The sequence below is a fragment of the Protopterus annectens genome, chromosome 9.part0, assembly GCF_019279795.1.
Source record: "Protopterus annectens isolate FY-2018-M chromosome 9.part0, PAN1.0, whole genome shotgun sequence".
NCBI lineage: Eukaryota > Metazoa > Chordata > Ceratodontiformes > Protopteridae > Protopterus > Protopterus annectens.
In genome coordinates this window covers 511,131,256-511,147,764 of record NC_056743.1, presented here as the reverse complement: position 1 = coordinate 511,147,764, position 16,509 = coordinate 511,131,256, and the positions used below count along the sequence as shown (strand labels likewise).

Below are 16,509 nucleotides of genomic sequence, written 5' to 3'. Positions count from 1 at the left end.
TCTCCAAAACCAGGGCAGGATTTGCATCTGCAATCCTGCAGGGCATGCTAGCATCCCCATAACCAGTATATCATGCCTCCACCCTGTTCCTCAGCTTTGGGAATCTTCCCACAAGTGATGACTGCAACAATGAAACATGAAGAACATAGTACAGTTGTGTACACTTACCGTAAATGTAGCTGTTTGAGTGTATTCATTCTTGCAGTCCTGTTCCCCTTCCACCTTCCCCCCATTTTTCTATATCCTCTTAGGGGCACCTGACTATTGGGGGATAAGAAAAACTGATGTAATGGCATCAGCTCTCACTCTTCATAGCCCTGATGACCTGACTTCAGCCACAGTCTCTGAACAGCTAGCACAGGAGGGAAATCCTTTACTCTGGTATTCAGGCCGGCCGAGGGCTAACCAGCAGGGATAACCCACAAGTGATGACTGCAACAGTGAATACACTCCAACATCTACATTTATGGTAAGTGTACACAACTGTACTTTATCTTCTGTCTTTGTTGAAGATAATGTCATCTCTCTGCAGTATATTTAAGAGCATCCTAAATGCAAATGAGTCAACAAAATTTTAATGTGACCCCACGATAACTAATGAAGTTAATAAACTGCAGTCTAATGTTATGGTCTTCCAAGACTGTCTAGGTAACTTTCAGACTTTTACTGATCATAATGAAAGGCCAGATTTATAGTATTTACTTCAGATGAAATAGAATGACATTGATCTCAATTCCAAATACAATCAAAGGATCACACCACTCTAGAAGTTGTTTCCAGAATCATACTTTTAAGAGGGATTTTAGATCAAAACCTTACATTTCATTTCAAAGCATTTATCCTAAAAATTGAACCAAAAGCTTGGATTGCTTTACCAAGCTAATCACTTTATGCCAGATTACACAAGCATTGTCATTGCTAGAATTGTTCCTCTTCCACATCTGTTCTGTGTGCATTTTCAAGTGTCCTCTCAGTATCCAAACTTCAGTAGAATAACGCTACAAACAAATTTCCAGTGATGTGCCCAGACATTTATATAACACGTGCTGTTGTGTCTCCATAAAAACAAATCCTATTCATTGGTTGGAATTTACCCATCATATCAGTATATTACGACTAAAGTTGGCTCATTCATTCTTTCCAGTCAAACAAATGTTTGGCTACTAATTCCTTGAATGAATGAATGATACATAAATCTGTGTAACCTTCTGTCAGAGAACTCATTGTTGGCCAGCATACTTCAGTTTGAGGATTCCCTGTTCCATGTGGTAGTCTCCAGTTCTGTTTAGGATCCTTACTCAAGTACTTCTGTAAGTGCGAAACGTACTGTCATCGTTAATTAATGAGAAGGTGTTTTCCGTGAGAATTCCTCCCTCGTTCTCCACAAGTCCAATATTTCCACTAATACTAGAACTAGGGATTGAAATCTTCACAAACCGATAGGTAAAACATGGAAGAACAGATTTATAACCCATTGTCTACCAAACCTCTCAAATAAACTTTCCCTCCCTGATTGCTAAGCAGTGCATCTCATTGTCTTCTTTTAAACATAAACTTGATGATTTAATAGTTAGCCACAAATTTATCCCAAGATTGACAAGTATGGCCGGCAAGTTGTGAATGGTCATAAGACTTAATAGCTTTGAAATATCTGTGACATCTATGCAAACCACATTTCTCAGAACAGAGTTAAGTGGACATAAGTATTGTAAATCATTGCCTAGAAATGTATATACGTAAAAAGAACAATGCTGAAATTCAGTGCACACTTCACTACATATCTATTCACACTGCTCTTAGAAGCAAGTAATTTAATTGTAGCTTTGTTTTTGTATTTCATGTCTACTAACAATTTTCTAGCTATATATACACACACACACAGATATATATATATATATATATATATATATATATATATATATGATTATGACATGAAAGGTAGAAAGCTTAAAAGAAAGAATCTCAAATAGTAGAACAAAAAGAGTGAATCACAAAATGCTGAATGACTCATGAATTAATCACAGCACCTCAAATGCTTCTTTCCACTAAAAGAAAGCGCTATATCAGTAAAGCACAGCTACATAACCAAAATCAAGAGTTGTCATGGTAACGATACTGTTAGGGAAAGGATTCACCCCCCATCCATCTTATTCATGTGTGCAGATCCTAACCATAACACTAAAACTCTATCCCTGCCTTTCACCCTAATCCTACACATTACATGACTAGAAACCCTTTCCCTAACAGTACCACTACACAAGGCAAAAGGACACAGGATACATACAACACAAAACATGCACAGCAGTCTCTCTGTCTCCTTAACTAACCCTAAGCTGGGAACACTTGCATATTCCCAATTGCAGGAATACAGCCTTGCATATCTTCACGACCACTTTTTCATTTAAACATTAATTTTCCTTCACATTCCTGCTTTCTTACAGTATATGCAACTAAATGCAACAATATGTGATTCACTCAAATGAGCAGTTACTCAGTTGTGTATTATTTCTTTCTTTATACGGACTAAAACCTTACTACTAAATGTGTTTTCAATCTTTTGAGTTACAACTAAAGATATATATAATATATTTATGTATGAAAAAATAGATATCTACATATATCGATATGTTGTGTGCATATGTATCTCCACAAAACTCATTCTCAGCTACAAATATTTGATCATAACAACACTGCCTTAGAAAACACTATCACTTTAAAATACATGGGTCTATGACTCGACCAGTCTCTAAGCTTCACTCTACATCTGAACAAAACCAGGAAAAAGGTAAAATTGCTACTATTCTAGGTCAACAAACTGTCCCCATTTCTGTGCAAACCATCAAGATCAGCTATCGGTGAAAACAGTAGCCTCTGCTTCAAAGAAAAATGCCTCACATATGCAATCAATCACAAATAAAATCTTCAGGTTCAACACTCTCTTCCCTAAGGATAAATGGTACTGCAAAACCCTAGAATGAACAAAATGGCTCCCAGTCAAGCAAAGAACTGTCTTCCTTTTAGGCTCATAACTATTTGAACTTACATAGATCCGCCATCGGAAGTTAAACTAATGCAGCACCCCCATCCTACATCCTCAGTAATTATGACTAGTCCAGCTCTGTTACTACAATCCCCAAAGCTAAGCTTCACTGAATGGATCACTGCTTCTCTATTCTTGGTCCAAAACACTGGGAAACTGTTACTTCCTATTTCAAAGAAATATCATCATCCCAGGTTTTCTAGGCACAAATAAAAATGGATCTTCTGGACCTGTCAGTGTTATATCCCTGGCAACTTTAAACTAAGCACACCATATTATTTCACTGTCTAATAGCTTTCTTATTCTCTATAGTGCTCTAACTGCATATCACATCTTTTGACGCTGTTTTATTTTAGACAGTATATGTAACTTCTCTGTACTACATAAGCTTATTTCAATCTCAAACAAGTGCATAATATAAAGACTTTCTCATACTGGATGCTTAACTATACTTACCTAGGATTCCTGTCATCTTGTTGCACACATTGTATTTCACTGACATTCTGTTCATACTACATACTTTTAATTTTATTTTTGTACCTTCCCCGGGCTGAGGCTGAAATCAGTCATTTGTGATCAGTGCTCTACCCTTGTTAACAAATTCATATAAATAAATACACATTCACAGACACACAAACACACACAAACACACACGCACACACCTGTGACCACTCATCCTTCTGCATACACTCCTATATTGCCACACACACACCATTGCCTGTCCACTAAACTCCCCAACATATATGTCTAAGACAATCTCATCCAGTAGAAATAATGTGCGAATGTGAACATTTGGCAGGGTTAAGTAACTTGGCCTACTGAGCTAATGCATGCAGCTGAGCAATTCTCTGAATTCTTTGTCTGTGTAAATACCTTAAAGTAAGCATTTCCAGGAGGACTTACTGATAACTGGAATAGGCTGCTCCCTTGAAATGCCTCATTAACCTATAGCTTGTGTTGAGGAGATAGCCCACCACTGTGATCCTACAAACCGTGTAGGATCACTGTGGTGAGCCTGTCTCTAAATCAGAAAGAGCCCCCTCTGGTAGTCACATTCCATGTTAGGACTTATCTCTGGTGGTGGCCCATTCTGAATCCAGCCCTATCTGTCATAACACAGTACTTACTTTTATTCACTTTACTTTTGTTATTGTATTTATTTTATTTTAATTTGTTGACTGGAGTAGAGCCCTAAGCTATTTTTTCAAACAGAATGCAGTAGGCTAAAGATGAAGAGTAAAGTCATGTCAATAACATATCAGGACAGTTGACTATGCAGGACAGCAAAGGTGTGTTGTGACCCGTAGTAAAGTAGTATTATATTACATATTATGTACATTCATCTTGGTGGTGCCATTGCACGTTTAACATTAAGTTGTCCTATTTACTTACTGAGTTTTAATAAATTTTATTTTCTTCTTACTTAGCTTTGTTTTACATATTTCTTTCAGACTAAAGTAGCTGTACAGCTATAATGCTTTGCATTTTATTCTACAAGAAGGAGAGATAATTTAATTCTCTATGTTCTGTTTGCCATACGAATGAAAGAAGGATTGTGCTATTCATGTCATTATTGTGCACTTTCTTTCTAAATACAAAGTCGTAATAAAATTTACTCCAGTGTAACAAAACTGGGAATATTTTTTCCATAGGAAAGTACACTGAGAATTTATAATTTCAGCAGTTTATTTATAATGTCAGAAATTGTAGGTTCCCTTGTATGACGTGTCCTGTCTTTGGCTTTTTCTTTGAATTTGTGCCATCTTACTTCTGCTTTATAGTGCCAGCATGAACTCTGACCCCACGAGAAATGATTTAATATGTTTCTTTCTGACCACAAGAGGCCCATACTTTGCCATCTCCCAAGTAAAATGCGTGTAGTTGCATTCATTGAATCAATGAAACAACTTGATAACACTAATAAACAAACATCAACACAACCCTGTGCATTTTCCAAGGTTATTCCTTGGACCACTCAAGTTTTAAAACCGTGTTTTTGCAGGGGGCAAGCACGCCCACTCTCCCTACTCCCTGCTAATTATTTATTCCAAATCTGAGATTGTGTACTCCCTGGGGAAAGGGCAAATTCCCCAACCCCAGTATGATCTCACACAACTGTTGACCATCTGTGTTGACAACAGAAGTCTGTTTAAACTTCAGTCAACTACCTGCATGGAACCCGTAAATGTATACATGTATGTACACTTTTGATTGTATTTCCATTTAAGTATTTTTTTATTTTTTTTATCCAATTCAATAATCAATGTCATGTTTGACATTACAAAGAAAGAAGTTCATCATGACGTCTTAAAGTCTTTTTTAAAGGCTTTTTATTTTTTTTTAGAAATTTTAGAGCGAACATAGTTTAGTGTTAAAATGTTGTAAAGGCATTAAATTTATTACTTTAAAGGCGGACAACCATAGTGTTGTATGTGATAAAATATGAAAAAATGTGTGATGAAAAAATGTGGGGCTGTTGAGCCCAATGTTGAGAGATGTGTTATTTATATGATGGAATCATATCAATCACAGTGGATGAATGTGGGGAAAATGTTGGGAACAGTTGTCAAAAAACATGTCCCAACAGGAAAGTGAAAAACATGTTGAGTTATTTGAGTGAAACCACTTGTGGTGGTGGTGGTATTATTATGTCGCCAGTTGGATTACATTAGTGGATGGATTAATTATTGGTGGAATACACCACCCCAAGGGTATCTATCAATTAATCACCACATCTATCCCCAAAATTAATTGATTTGATTTGCTTAATTGATTTGTTTTTTTGATTGATGAATTTATTAATTCTTAATGCTACAAACATAATTTAATTTCTTAAATTTAATCACACCTAAGGTTTACACCTCTTCACACCTGTTAAAGTCACCCTCTTTAAAATCAAGAACTTTCTCCACCTTCCCCTTTTAGAGCTATAGTCATTTCTCGCTGAGGTTCCAGAACCCTTGTGGTGAAATTTGGGGTTCCAGTCTGAAAACTAGACTTGGTTGGGTCCACTAGTAAGATTTGATCTCTTGTCTTAAGTAGATGTGTCATGATTTTTTTAACTATTTAAATCATTTATCTGTTTTTTAACTATAGATGAGCAAATTTATTTGGTAAATATTCAACCCCATTTGTAAAATATAGTTAATCATGTTTAATGTTGGTTAATGGTAAATAAAATGACATTGAAATCAAAATAAATGAACAATAAGATCAATTTTGGTTCTGGCGAGAACAATTTTTTGTGATTTGGATTTTCCTGATTTTTTCATTTGAGGGTTTTCAGTAATTTTGATTATATTGGCTTAGAAATTTAGTTTATATGTTTGTTTTTGATTTGATATTAATATTTTTAATTTTGGTGGGGATGAAAACTTTAAGTATTGTTTTTTGGATAATTTAATGCTTAGGAAGAATATTGGGGATATTTAAATGGCAGGAATGGAGAAGAATAATAAATTTTTGTTTTTTTAATGGCAAATGGACCTAATTACAGATTCACAATATTAAAAAAGACGCAAACAAAGACATTAAATTCTTTGTTATTTATATTTTTTTTTACATAGTAATATTTTTAGAAGAACATCAAAAAGATGAATATAATATGAGAAGAGTTGAGAGACCCATAACAAAAATATGATGATACCACTTATTACACTTGTCTTTACTAGGATATTGTTTCTTTTTTGATGGAGTAAGGATTGAAGTCTAAAGATGCTGTTTAAAATCAGGAATGAAGTCTTGAGAAAAATTATGGATGATATATAAAAGGAAGAAAGAGGCGAAATTGTATATATACCTCAAGAAATTGACTGGTATTGAAATACTATAGTCAAACTACAATGGTTGCAACCATAAGTTGAAAGTATGGACAAAAATTAATGAAATGACACATGAAAATGTGACATGAAAAGAAATTAGTGGAAAAAGTATGGAAATATTAAAGAAATTGAAGAAACATTAGAAATATTTGATGACACAGAACTACTTATAAGTGTTCCAGGATTTACACAAATGGAAGGGACAAATTTTAGCCATTAATGATGTGGAGAACATAAAAGAACTTGAGGTGCCTATTTTGGTCTTTGCAAGGTGCTTAGAGGTGCAGTATCCACAAGTATATATGAAGATTTGAGAGTTGCAGGTTGTGAGTTGCAGCGCTTTCACAGCAGCAAAACTGTTCATAGGTTAAAAGACAGGATTGCAGGCAAGCAAGGTGAGTCATACTGTTAAAGGATTGCTTGCGTAGGTGGGTTGCCGGTGGTGCTTTAGAAAAAGGCAAAGAGCCGTCGTGTACGTGGTAGTGACGTGTGCCAGCAGCATATGCGGCGTATATGTTGTGGCATACTGTTAAAAAATAAAGTATTGTGCATTGTGGCGTGATGGGGAGGACACGCTGAAGGTTGTGCATCAGAGCTGGAAACTTACAACATAAACAAACCGAAAAAAATCATATACCAATAGCACACTGTGTTGATTTCTTAACATATATATTTTTTGTTAGTACAACAAATATTATATGTGAGATATATGAGATGAATGATTGACTGTAGAACTATTTTGATACAAAGGTTTTTTCTTTGGAAGTGACAAACCAAATAAGGTTGGATAAATATATTTCTTTAAAATCGTGTTAATAGATATAAATATAATGATAACATATGTTTTAATTATATCTACAGTTTTATAATTATTTTTATTTTTTTATTTTTTTTTTAGTTTATTTTTATTTATATTTATTTTATATTTATATATATATATATATATATTATATATATATATTATATATATATATATATATATATATATATTATATATATATATATATATTATATATATATATATATATATATATATATATATATATATGTATATATATATATATATATATATATATATATATTGGTTTTATTTTTTTTAATAATTTTTTTTTTTTCAAATTATTAATATTTATTTTCATTGTTTTTTATTGGATTTTTTTTGGGATTTGTGTTGTTTTTAATGTTTGATGTGGATTTTTTTGTGTAATCTGATGATTTTCAAATTTGTGAAAGGCCTTGTTGAGTGAAGAAGATTTTGCTGTTTAATGCTGTTTTTTTTTTGTTTTGCTTTTTGTTGACCTTTGATGAAGTGTTGTGGTGGAACTGTGCTTTGGTAAAGTTGTTTGTACTTGAAGTCAAATTTCCTGTTGAATATAGGGCATTGGTTCTGATTGTATTTCCATTTAAGTAGCATTCATGTTTCAAACCAGCTCTGGTCTGCAGAAACATTTTGTATGTCATCATATAAAATGTGCTACACAGTATTAGGTATAAGGTCCTGGTGACAGCTCTGTGACATAGGTTCTAGGTTCATAGGATGGTACTAAGCTATTAGCCCGGACACCCTTATAAGCCTAGCCATGAATTTCTCCCATGTTCCCTCAACGTCAGCACCTGTTTCCCCTGTCCAGCAGGGATACAGGTAGGATGCCAGGGGGTGTATTTTCTATTTTCCATCCAGTCACCCAGGTTCCTCTCAAAGAAGGCTAGAGAGATACTCTGCTTGACATGGAGGGAGTCTATTCCACAGATGGGGGAGTCTTTGCGACTCAAATCTATTCTGCCAACAAGTTCTATTAATGTCACAGACCAGGTTAAGGCCTTGCATGTGGATTGCTTGAGTGGAGTTTGTCTTACGGATATGCAGCAACTCCATCAAGGCTGGGTCTGAGATGGTCTTGTATGCCAGACACAGGTCACCTCTGAGCAGTCTGTATGAGACTGAGTAGAGGGACCGGGCTTTTAGCCTATCTGTATAGGATAGGTGTTTGAGATCCTGAATTTTCCTGGTCAGGAACCTCTGTGGTCTCTCCAACTGCTGCATGTGCTTGGCAAGGTACATGCCAAAGGGGGCATTGTACTCGATAATGGGTCTGATAAGGAAGGAGTATAGGGATGTTATAACCTCCTTGTTCCTGAATGAAATACCCTTATTTATGAGGTGGGCCATATAGAAAGCCTTCCATACAACAGAGGCAATGTGGTAGTCAAAAGTGAGGTTGCTATCATCCTGGGTGCCCAAGTCCGTCATGACTGATTGCATGCTTAGTGGGGATGCCATTTTCCCAAAGGGGACAATGATGCATTTCTTGGCATTCAGTTTGAGGCCATACTCCTGGCACCAGTCATTAGTTTGGGTAAGGCCGTCTTGGAGGATATTCAAATCACTAGTGGAATTTTAGACAGTGCCCAGCTTCCAGTCATCTGCAAACCTGGTCAGCCACAGACCACTGGTTTTGGCTTGCACCTCAGAAAAGTACATCCCAAACAGTAGGGGCCCCAAGATCGATCCTTTGGGTACACCACTCATTACAGGTCTACTGTTAGAGGTAGCTTCCTCCACTTTGACTGAGTGGGTTCTATCAGTAAGCCAGTTAGCTACCCATCTGGTAACATATGGTTTGATGCCTAGCTGGGAGAGTTTATCTGTTATGCCCGAGTGGGGAATACTGTCAAAAGCTTTGGCTAGGTTAAGGTAGGTGGTGTGTACCATCTTCCCCTCATCCGTGGCTTTGGTGACTGTTTCAAAGAAGTTGTCTAAGTTTAACAGGTATGATCTCCCTTTGACAAAACCAAACTGTGTAGGGTCAAGCGTTTGGATGTTGGTAATGTCCTTGTTTACAAGGTCCATGATAATGCTTTCCATAGCCTTGCAGATCAGGCTAGTTATAGCTGATGGGCCTATAATTTCCTGGGTCAGTGGACACTCCACCTTTGTATAGAGGGACAAAGCCAGTGCTCAGGATTTGCTTGAATAGGGTGTCTAATGAAGCTGAGTGCTTATGCCTGAGTTCATGTATGATACAGCCAGGGATGTTATTGGGTCCCATGGAGACTGTATTTTTTGCCTTTGAGAGGGCATTAAGGACCTGCTCCCTGGTGATGAAGGGAGGGGGGGCAGGGGCGGGGGATGTCCTGGTTTACTAATGGGAGGACCAGGGGGGTGAAGTTTTCACTGAACCTGTCTGCCAGCAGGTTGGCTATATTTATGACGTTTGTAGTGTTATTGACCACCAGGTCAGACCAGATTTGGGTGTTACCTTTGAGATTGAGGACATATATGAAGAAGGCCTTGTGATTGTCCTTAGTGGATGTAGCCAATTTGGACTTGAAGTTAACCTTTGAGAATTTCATCAGTGACCTTATTTACTTGTTCAGACAAAGGGGACATTGCTTCCAACTTGGCACCTGCTCCTTCATTGTCTTGGACAGCAATTTTTTTTCCTTTTATTATAGAATTTGTTTATTGCTGCTGTCCACTAGACAGGTTTACTCTTCCTTGAGGAAGATGATTTGGTCCTGCAGGTATTGCTGAGTCCATATAGCTATGTAGGTGCTCATATAATGTTTTGGTGTAGGCTTGGACATTAGTGCTAGTTTCAACTGAAGGGACGGTGGTTGTGAAACTGCTTATACCTGCTCTCAGGAGATTGTAATCAGCTTTGGAAAAGTTTTTTTGTTTGACCCTGACTGGGGGGGGGGGGGTCAAGGGAGATGGTGACTTCAAAAGTGATCATTTTATGGTTGGATCTTACTAAGGAGGATGGCACTGCAGGGGTCCTACAGTGGCTACTCATGTTGGTTAGGACCAGGTCCAGGATATTTTCACCTGTCATAGGGGTGTCAACCAGCTGATCCAATGCATTGGCATTGACAAAGTTGAGGAATCTCTGGGTGGTCATGTTTGGGCTAGAATAAGTCTTCCACTCTATGGTTGGATAATTAAAGTCACCCAGAATCAGGGTAGAGGGTTGAATCTTGATGTATTCAAGTAAGTCCAGATAGGTGGAGTGGGCATCCTGAGTCATGGTTGGGAGTCTGTAGCTAGCTATGATTTGAATAGGTGTTTTGTCAACAGTTAACTGCACTTGGAGTGTCTCCTGAGTGTCATACTATTTGACCAGCCTGGAGGTGTGTATATCTTTAATAAATATTGAAACTCCACCTCCTTTGGCTTTGTAGCCCTCCGTTTGGAGTCTGAAAGCGTGGTAGGATGAGTAACCTGGTAAGGCTGGGGTACTCGCCACAACTTTGAACCAGGTTTCAGTGGCTGCACAAATGTCAGCATCCTCCAGAGTAAGGAATGCTTGCAATGATGCAGTTTCATGCTAAGACTCCTAGTATTTAGCAACATGACCTTTAAATTTCATTTAGAAGAATTTTTCATGTTGGTAATTTTATGACTTTGTCTAAAAAATGCACTATGGGGGAGGCAAGAGCCTTTGCCAGAAGCCTGAAACCCAGGGCAGACAGATGAAGGCCATCTCTGGCAAAGCATCGTGATCTGTCAATCATGTTCTCCCAGGCTGTCGGGTACTGGATCCCCTTGGAATGACACCAGAAACTAAGCCAATTGTTAAAGTCAGTTATTTTCTGTTTGTATTGAGGCATCATTCTGGGTGATGGTAGGATGCTGCTTAAGGCTAGTGACATACCTGCCTGGGACACATATTCAGCAAGCTCAATCATGTAGTCCAGAGAGGTATGTTTCAAGTTATTCACACCAACATGGACTATGACAGAGTCATAACAGTACCTGTTGTTAAGAGACTGGAGTGCGTGTGATATGGTGGATTCTAGAACCTGCAAGCACCTTACCGTGACTTTCTCCTTTTCTAGCCTGGTGAGGGGCACATCTGTGTGTCTCACAATAGTTTCTTATGACTAGTATGTTGGGTTTGTGGCTGGGCCTTAGAGGCTGTGAGACACAGACATGTGTACTATGTGTGATGCCTGGTGCTGTGGGTTGTGATGTGCTTGTGTATTTTTGCTTTTGAGGTCTCTTTTGTTTAGGTATGTTTTTGTTGAGAACTCCCACATATGTAGGAATGTGTTGTATGGATGTGGGTGGTGTTAGAGGTGTGGTGTTCATAGTGTTTGTGCAGACAACCTTCTCAGTGCCAGATGTACTGGCTTGTGACTGAGACAGCAAGGATTCTAGGTTCTTAATGTAATTGCATCTCTCACAATTTGTGTTCCTAGGTGGTAGTAGTAGATGGCTGTCTGTGTACATAAGGCAGTTGCTACACTGTCTCAGGATGCCCATATCAACCAGACTAGCAGGAGAAAGCATAGGAAATTGTCCATCCATGATTATCAGAATCTGTGGAAGAGAGGTCAGGGATAGTAGAGAGTGGGTATTGTCTGAGCAGAGTACCTATAGGTATAGATGGATAAAGTACTGACCACAAGTGATTCAGAAACCCCAAGAATGTGGAGTGTTAAGCTGTAAGAGGGTGACAAGTGATGAGGCAGTTGCCTACTGGCCTCTGTCTGGGCTGAGTTGGAGGGTGTATCCAGGGTGCATATTCTGCCCCAGATCCCAAGTGGAGAATGGTGACTAGGTCATGGCACGTGCCTACAAGAGAACAGGATCTTCTATTATATAATTTTGAGAAATGGGTGACAAAGGCCTGTTGCAAACTCACACCATGGGTGATTATGGGAATACCTAGGTGAAATGTTAGGATTAAAGCAATAACTTCTGTGATTAGGACCTCCTGTGGACATGTCACCCTATTATGGGAAGTGGATGAATTATTACCAGTGTGGGCAGTAGCTTTGATGGTCAGAAGGCCTGAAGGAGAAAACTGAAGGTCCAGAAGCCAACAAAATAAAAAGGTCCAGAAGCCAACAAAATAAAAAGGTCCAGAAACCAACAAAAGAAAACGGTCTGCATGTGTTATTGTCCTAGTAAAGCAGAGGCAAGAAATCCTTATGGTCTTCCAGTAACCTGGTTTTAAAACAAGTACAAATCACTGGAGTATTAGTTAAGTGTCTACCCCTTCCTTAGATGTGGTCAGTGGTAGTGGAACAAAACAGAGATACAGTCAAAGCTAGGGAATGATGGGGTGGCAAGTGGATCATTAACATGCATTTGCTATCATTGCATTTTATGAAGTGGATCATTAACATGCATTTGCTATCACTGTATTTTATGCTTCCCAGTCTTCATCCCATACCCCGGCAGGGGTTCCAGTCCCTAGGTTTTAGTTCAAGAATTCATAAGGCTCCACTTCTAGAAAAGTAAGGGTTCTGCCCAAAAAACAGATACATATGGGAATAAACCAGTGAAATACATCTGGGACTTCTGTTTATTTGAGGTGCAGTGATCGAAAACAGATGACTGGAGGTGTATAATTTCATGTTAGGAAGTAAAGAGGAAAGTGCTTAAAATAAGTTTTGTACCACTGCTCAGCACCGATTGTGCATAAAAGTTTTACTCCAACACCATGTACCTTGAGTGTATGAGGTAATGTCATAAACTATGCAGTCTGATAGTTATTTTTCATTGGTATATAGCCATGTTCTTTTCTGTACAGTATTTATAAAACAGTTTATAATCCCATCTGTTGTGGTTAACTCTAGGTCAGTACATTCTGACTGGATTTGATGCCATGTATGTGTTGATATGCAATTTGTTCTGATACTGTTATATGCCATTTACTTTAAGATACTCTTACATGTTATTTAATTTATTATGATGCACCAAATGTACCAGTTTATACTAATGTTATGTACCATATAGTTAATGCTGGTGTTAAATGACATGTAATTTGGAATTGGCTATATTTAGACATTACATCATTAATAGCACTCTCTTACAGTTTTATTTCTGCTGATATTATATGCTACATAATTGAAGTTATTTGTCTTTAAACAGATTATGCTTTTATACTCTGCATTAATTTAATGGTGATGCATGTAGCATTTGGTTTGTATTATTGCAAGCACTGATATCATTTACGCTGTTAATGGTGCCTCCCTTAATGTGATATTACATTAAGCAGTTTATAACTGCCATAAATGTGTGCTTATGTTACATACTGTATCATTTCAGTAGTACTGTTCTGTTGAAAAATGACAGAATTCACCTAAAGAGTCCTCAAAATGATTTGTGTCAGACAGACACATTTGATTTTTTTCTCCTGTACTGAAACAATACTGTGGCTTTGAACATTGGATTGTTCAGACTGAACTAGTAACAGGCATATAACAGTCGCACATTATATATGTAAGTACAGGATTGCATCCCACTGCATTGTTCTATATATTTCTGTTTGTTTACTTTAAGAAGTTTGCCAGGAATGCCTTTTCTCTTCCTCAAATTCTAAAACTCAGTATTTGGGGAAATGTGATTCAAAGAATCATATTAAATTCTTGTATGCCATATAACTGTGCTATTGCTACTCTATATTTTCATTTTGCTGACATTACATATTTTTTAATGATAGTGTATGTCTTTTACATTGTGCTGAAGTTGTATATCATATAATGTTAGTTAAGTTAATGTTATCCCTGTCCCATTTAGGGAGTCTGTTTGTCCCTTTTTCTAACCACTGCAATTGTGTTTTAACTAGTGGATGAAAGCAGATGAGGTAGTGAAGTCCAGCAGTGGAACTCCAATCAAGATTGAGAATCCAAATCAGTTTGTGCCTCTTTTCACCGACCCTCGGGAGGTTTTGGAGACAAGAAATAAGGTATTGTTGACAGCACACACAGACTGATTAATGTGTTAATGTTTTAGGATGCTTAAGATTTTTATATTCTTTATTGGCTGCTTGAATTTACAAAAAGCAGTATACCAGCTACTGCAGACATAAATAACAATCTCACATCAGTCATAATCGAGGATATTAGCATGCATCTGCTAACATATGTAACTTATAATCCATGAGAAAGCTAATATTCACAAAATATTAAAAACAATAGTTAACTAAATGCATTTTGATTAGTAGATGGCTTTTAAAAATAGATGATTTTGAGCAAGAAAGCAGTCGGTGCCAGTAGATTTTATCATTTACTGCAACAATGTGGACATAAATTTGGAAAAAAAGAAAAAAAAGAAACCGTAATTGGTGTAAGTAGCTTGTCTAATGGTGATATAGGAGAACTCTTGTACGTGATATCAACAACTGAGGTTTGATTAGCAGTCTGCATATCAGAAGCTGTTTGGGATTGGGGGAATCATGTGACTGAAGACAATCCTTTCCTCATCAGAAGAGGATTAGGATTTTTTCACTGCCTCGTGGTGCTTTGGTGGGGAGAGGTATATATGCCATAGGTAGACAGGGAACATGATTAGTGCATGCCTGTGTTAGATCCCAAATGTCAATGAATGAAGTGGATATGATGAGTTGGGAAAGAAGTAACTGAAAACTCTCTCTCAATAGTGGATGAGGGACATAGCATCAGTTTACACCAGCAAGCCATGTTCAGTAATGGACTGTGAGCTGCAGGGCTGGTGATGAGGTGAGGCTTTCTCCACCCTAGAGGGAGAGTCCATACTGGACCTTGTTAAAAGTGGTAGGCCGCTTGCCAAAGGCCTAATAGTTTAACCACATATATTCTCCTGCTGTGGGGAAAGGCAGCGGGTAGATTATGAAGCACATACAGAAGGACAAAGCTCTTTTTGGAACCATTCCATGCCTAGGAGGAAGTGGCATACAGGAAGCCACCTTTGAATGCACACCAGTAGCTTGCAGTGGGCTTATCCGCTTAGTTATGTGTACAGTAATGCAGTGAAGGGGGGAAGGGGGAGCATCAAGGTGATAATGCTTCAAAAAATCAGGTGAAAGAAATTGTAGGCATGTGACTTCTCAAGAAAAAGGAATTTCTGGCACTACTGCCATACCTATAAGCAGGAGTGCTTTGCTATGCATCCTGTCCCCCTTACACAAACACACACCTTATTTCTATAGTTGCTTTATAATGAGTGTGGCACTAACTGTGTGCTTATATGACTGCGCTGAAGTTCATTTCCATATGCCATACACTCTCCTGTGAGTTGCATTGCGTCACACATCTGATGGTATATAGTCACCATGGTAGCCTCCATAATCTTTGTGGTGTGCAATACTCAAGTGTTACTTTCAGTCCAACTGTTTTTAAAAAACACTTACGCACAACATATAGATAAGTAAGAACATGTAGTAATGCGGAGGGCAGTTAATAATGATTTCTTGCAGCATCAGTAATGACAAGTATCCCTCTTGTTATGTCAGAGTTATGCAACTGACAGAAGTACAATTTTGAGAATAAAAGCCTGCTAAGCAGAATAAACCAGAACTATACTGCTGCATTAATTAAAAAAGTACCTTTAGCCTGCATACTACACAGACCTTGGAAGAGGCCACACTTGCAAGCACACACACACACACACACACACACACACACACACACACACACACACACACACACACACACACACACACACATTAATATTAATATTAATATTCTCATATTAGTATATGCAAGACCTGGAAAGACTTCTTTATATTTCTTGTGCAGTTCATTTACCCAGAATTCCACATTTGAAAATAAAAAGTAAAGGTAATTGCAGTATTTAAGCCATGTCAACTCAGAAATTCTCTCAAAAGTAGATAATGTCTTACAGTTTAAAGTCCTTTTCTTGTCAGCAAGCTCTTG

At 37.7% G+C, this 16,509-nt stretch overlaps 1 protein-coding gene across 2 annotated transcripts in view; it reads left to right on the top strand.

The window, feature by feature from the left end:
- The window catches only part of ADD2 (adducin 2), a 906,318-nt gene that overhangs the window by 794,680 nt on the left and 95,129 nt on the right, over nucleotides 1-16,509 (top strand). For both annotated transcript variants that reach the window (XM_044083076.1, XM_044083077.1), the window contains exon 11: nucleotides 14,442-14,561. In XM_044083076.1, coding sequence (XP_043939011.1) covers nucleotides 14,442-14,561 — 120 coding nt within the window. The remainder of the gene's footprint in view (nucleotides 1-14,441; nucleotides 14,562-16,509) is intronic.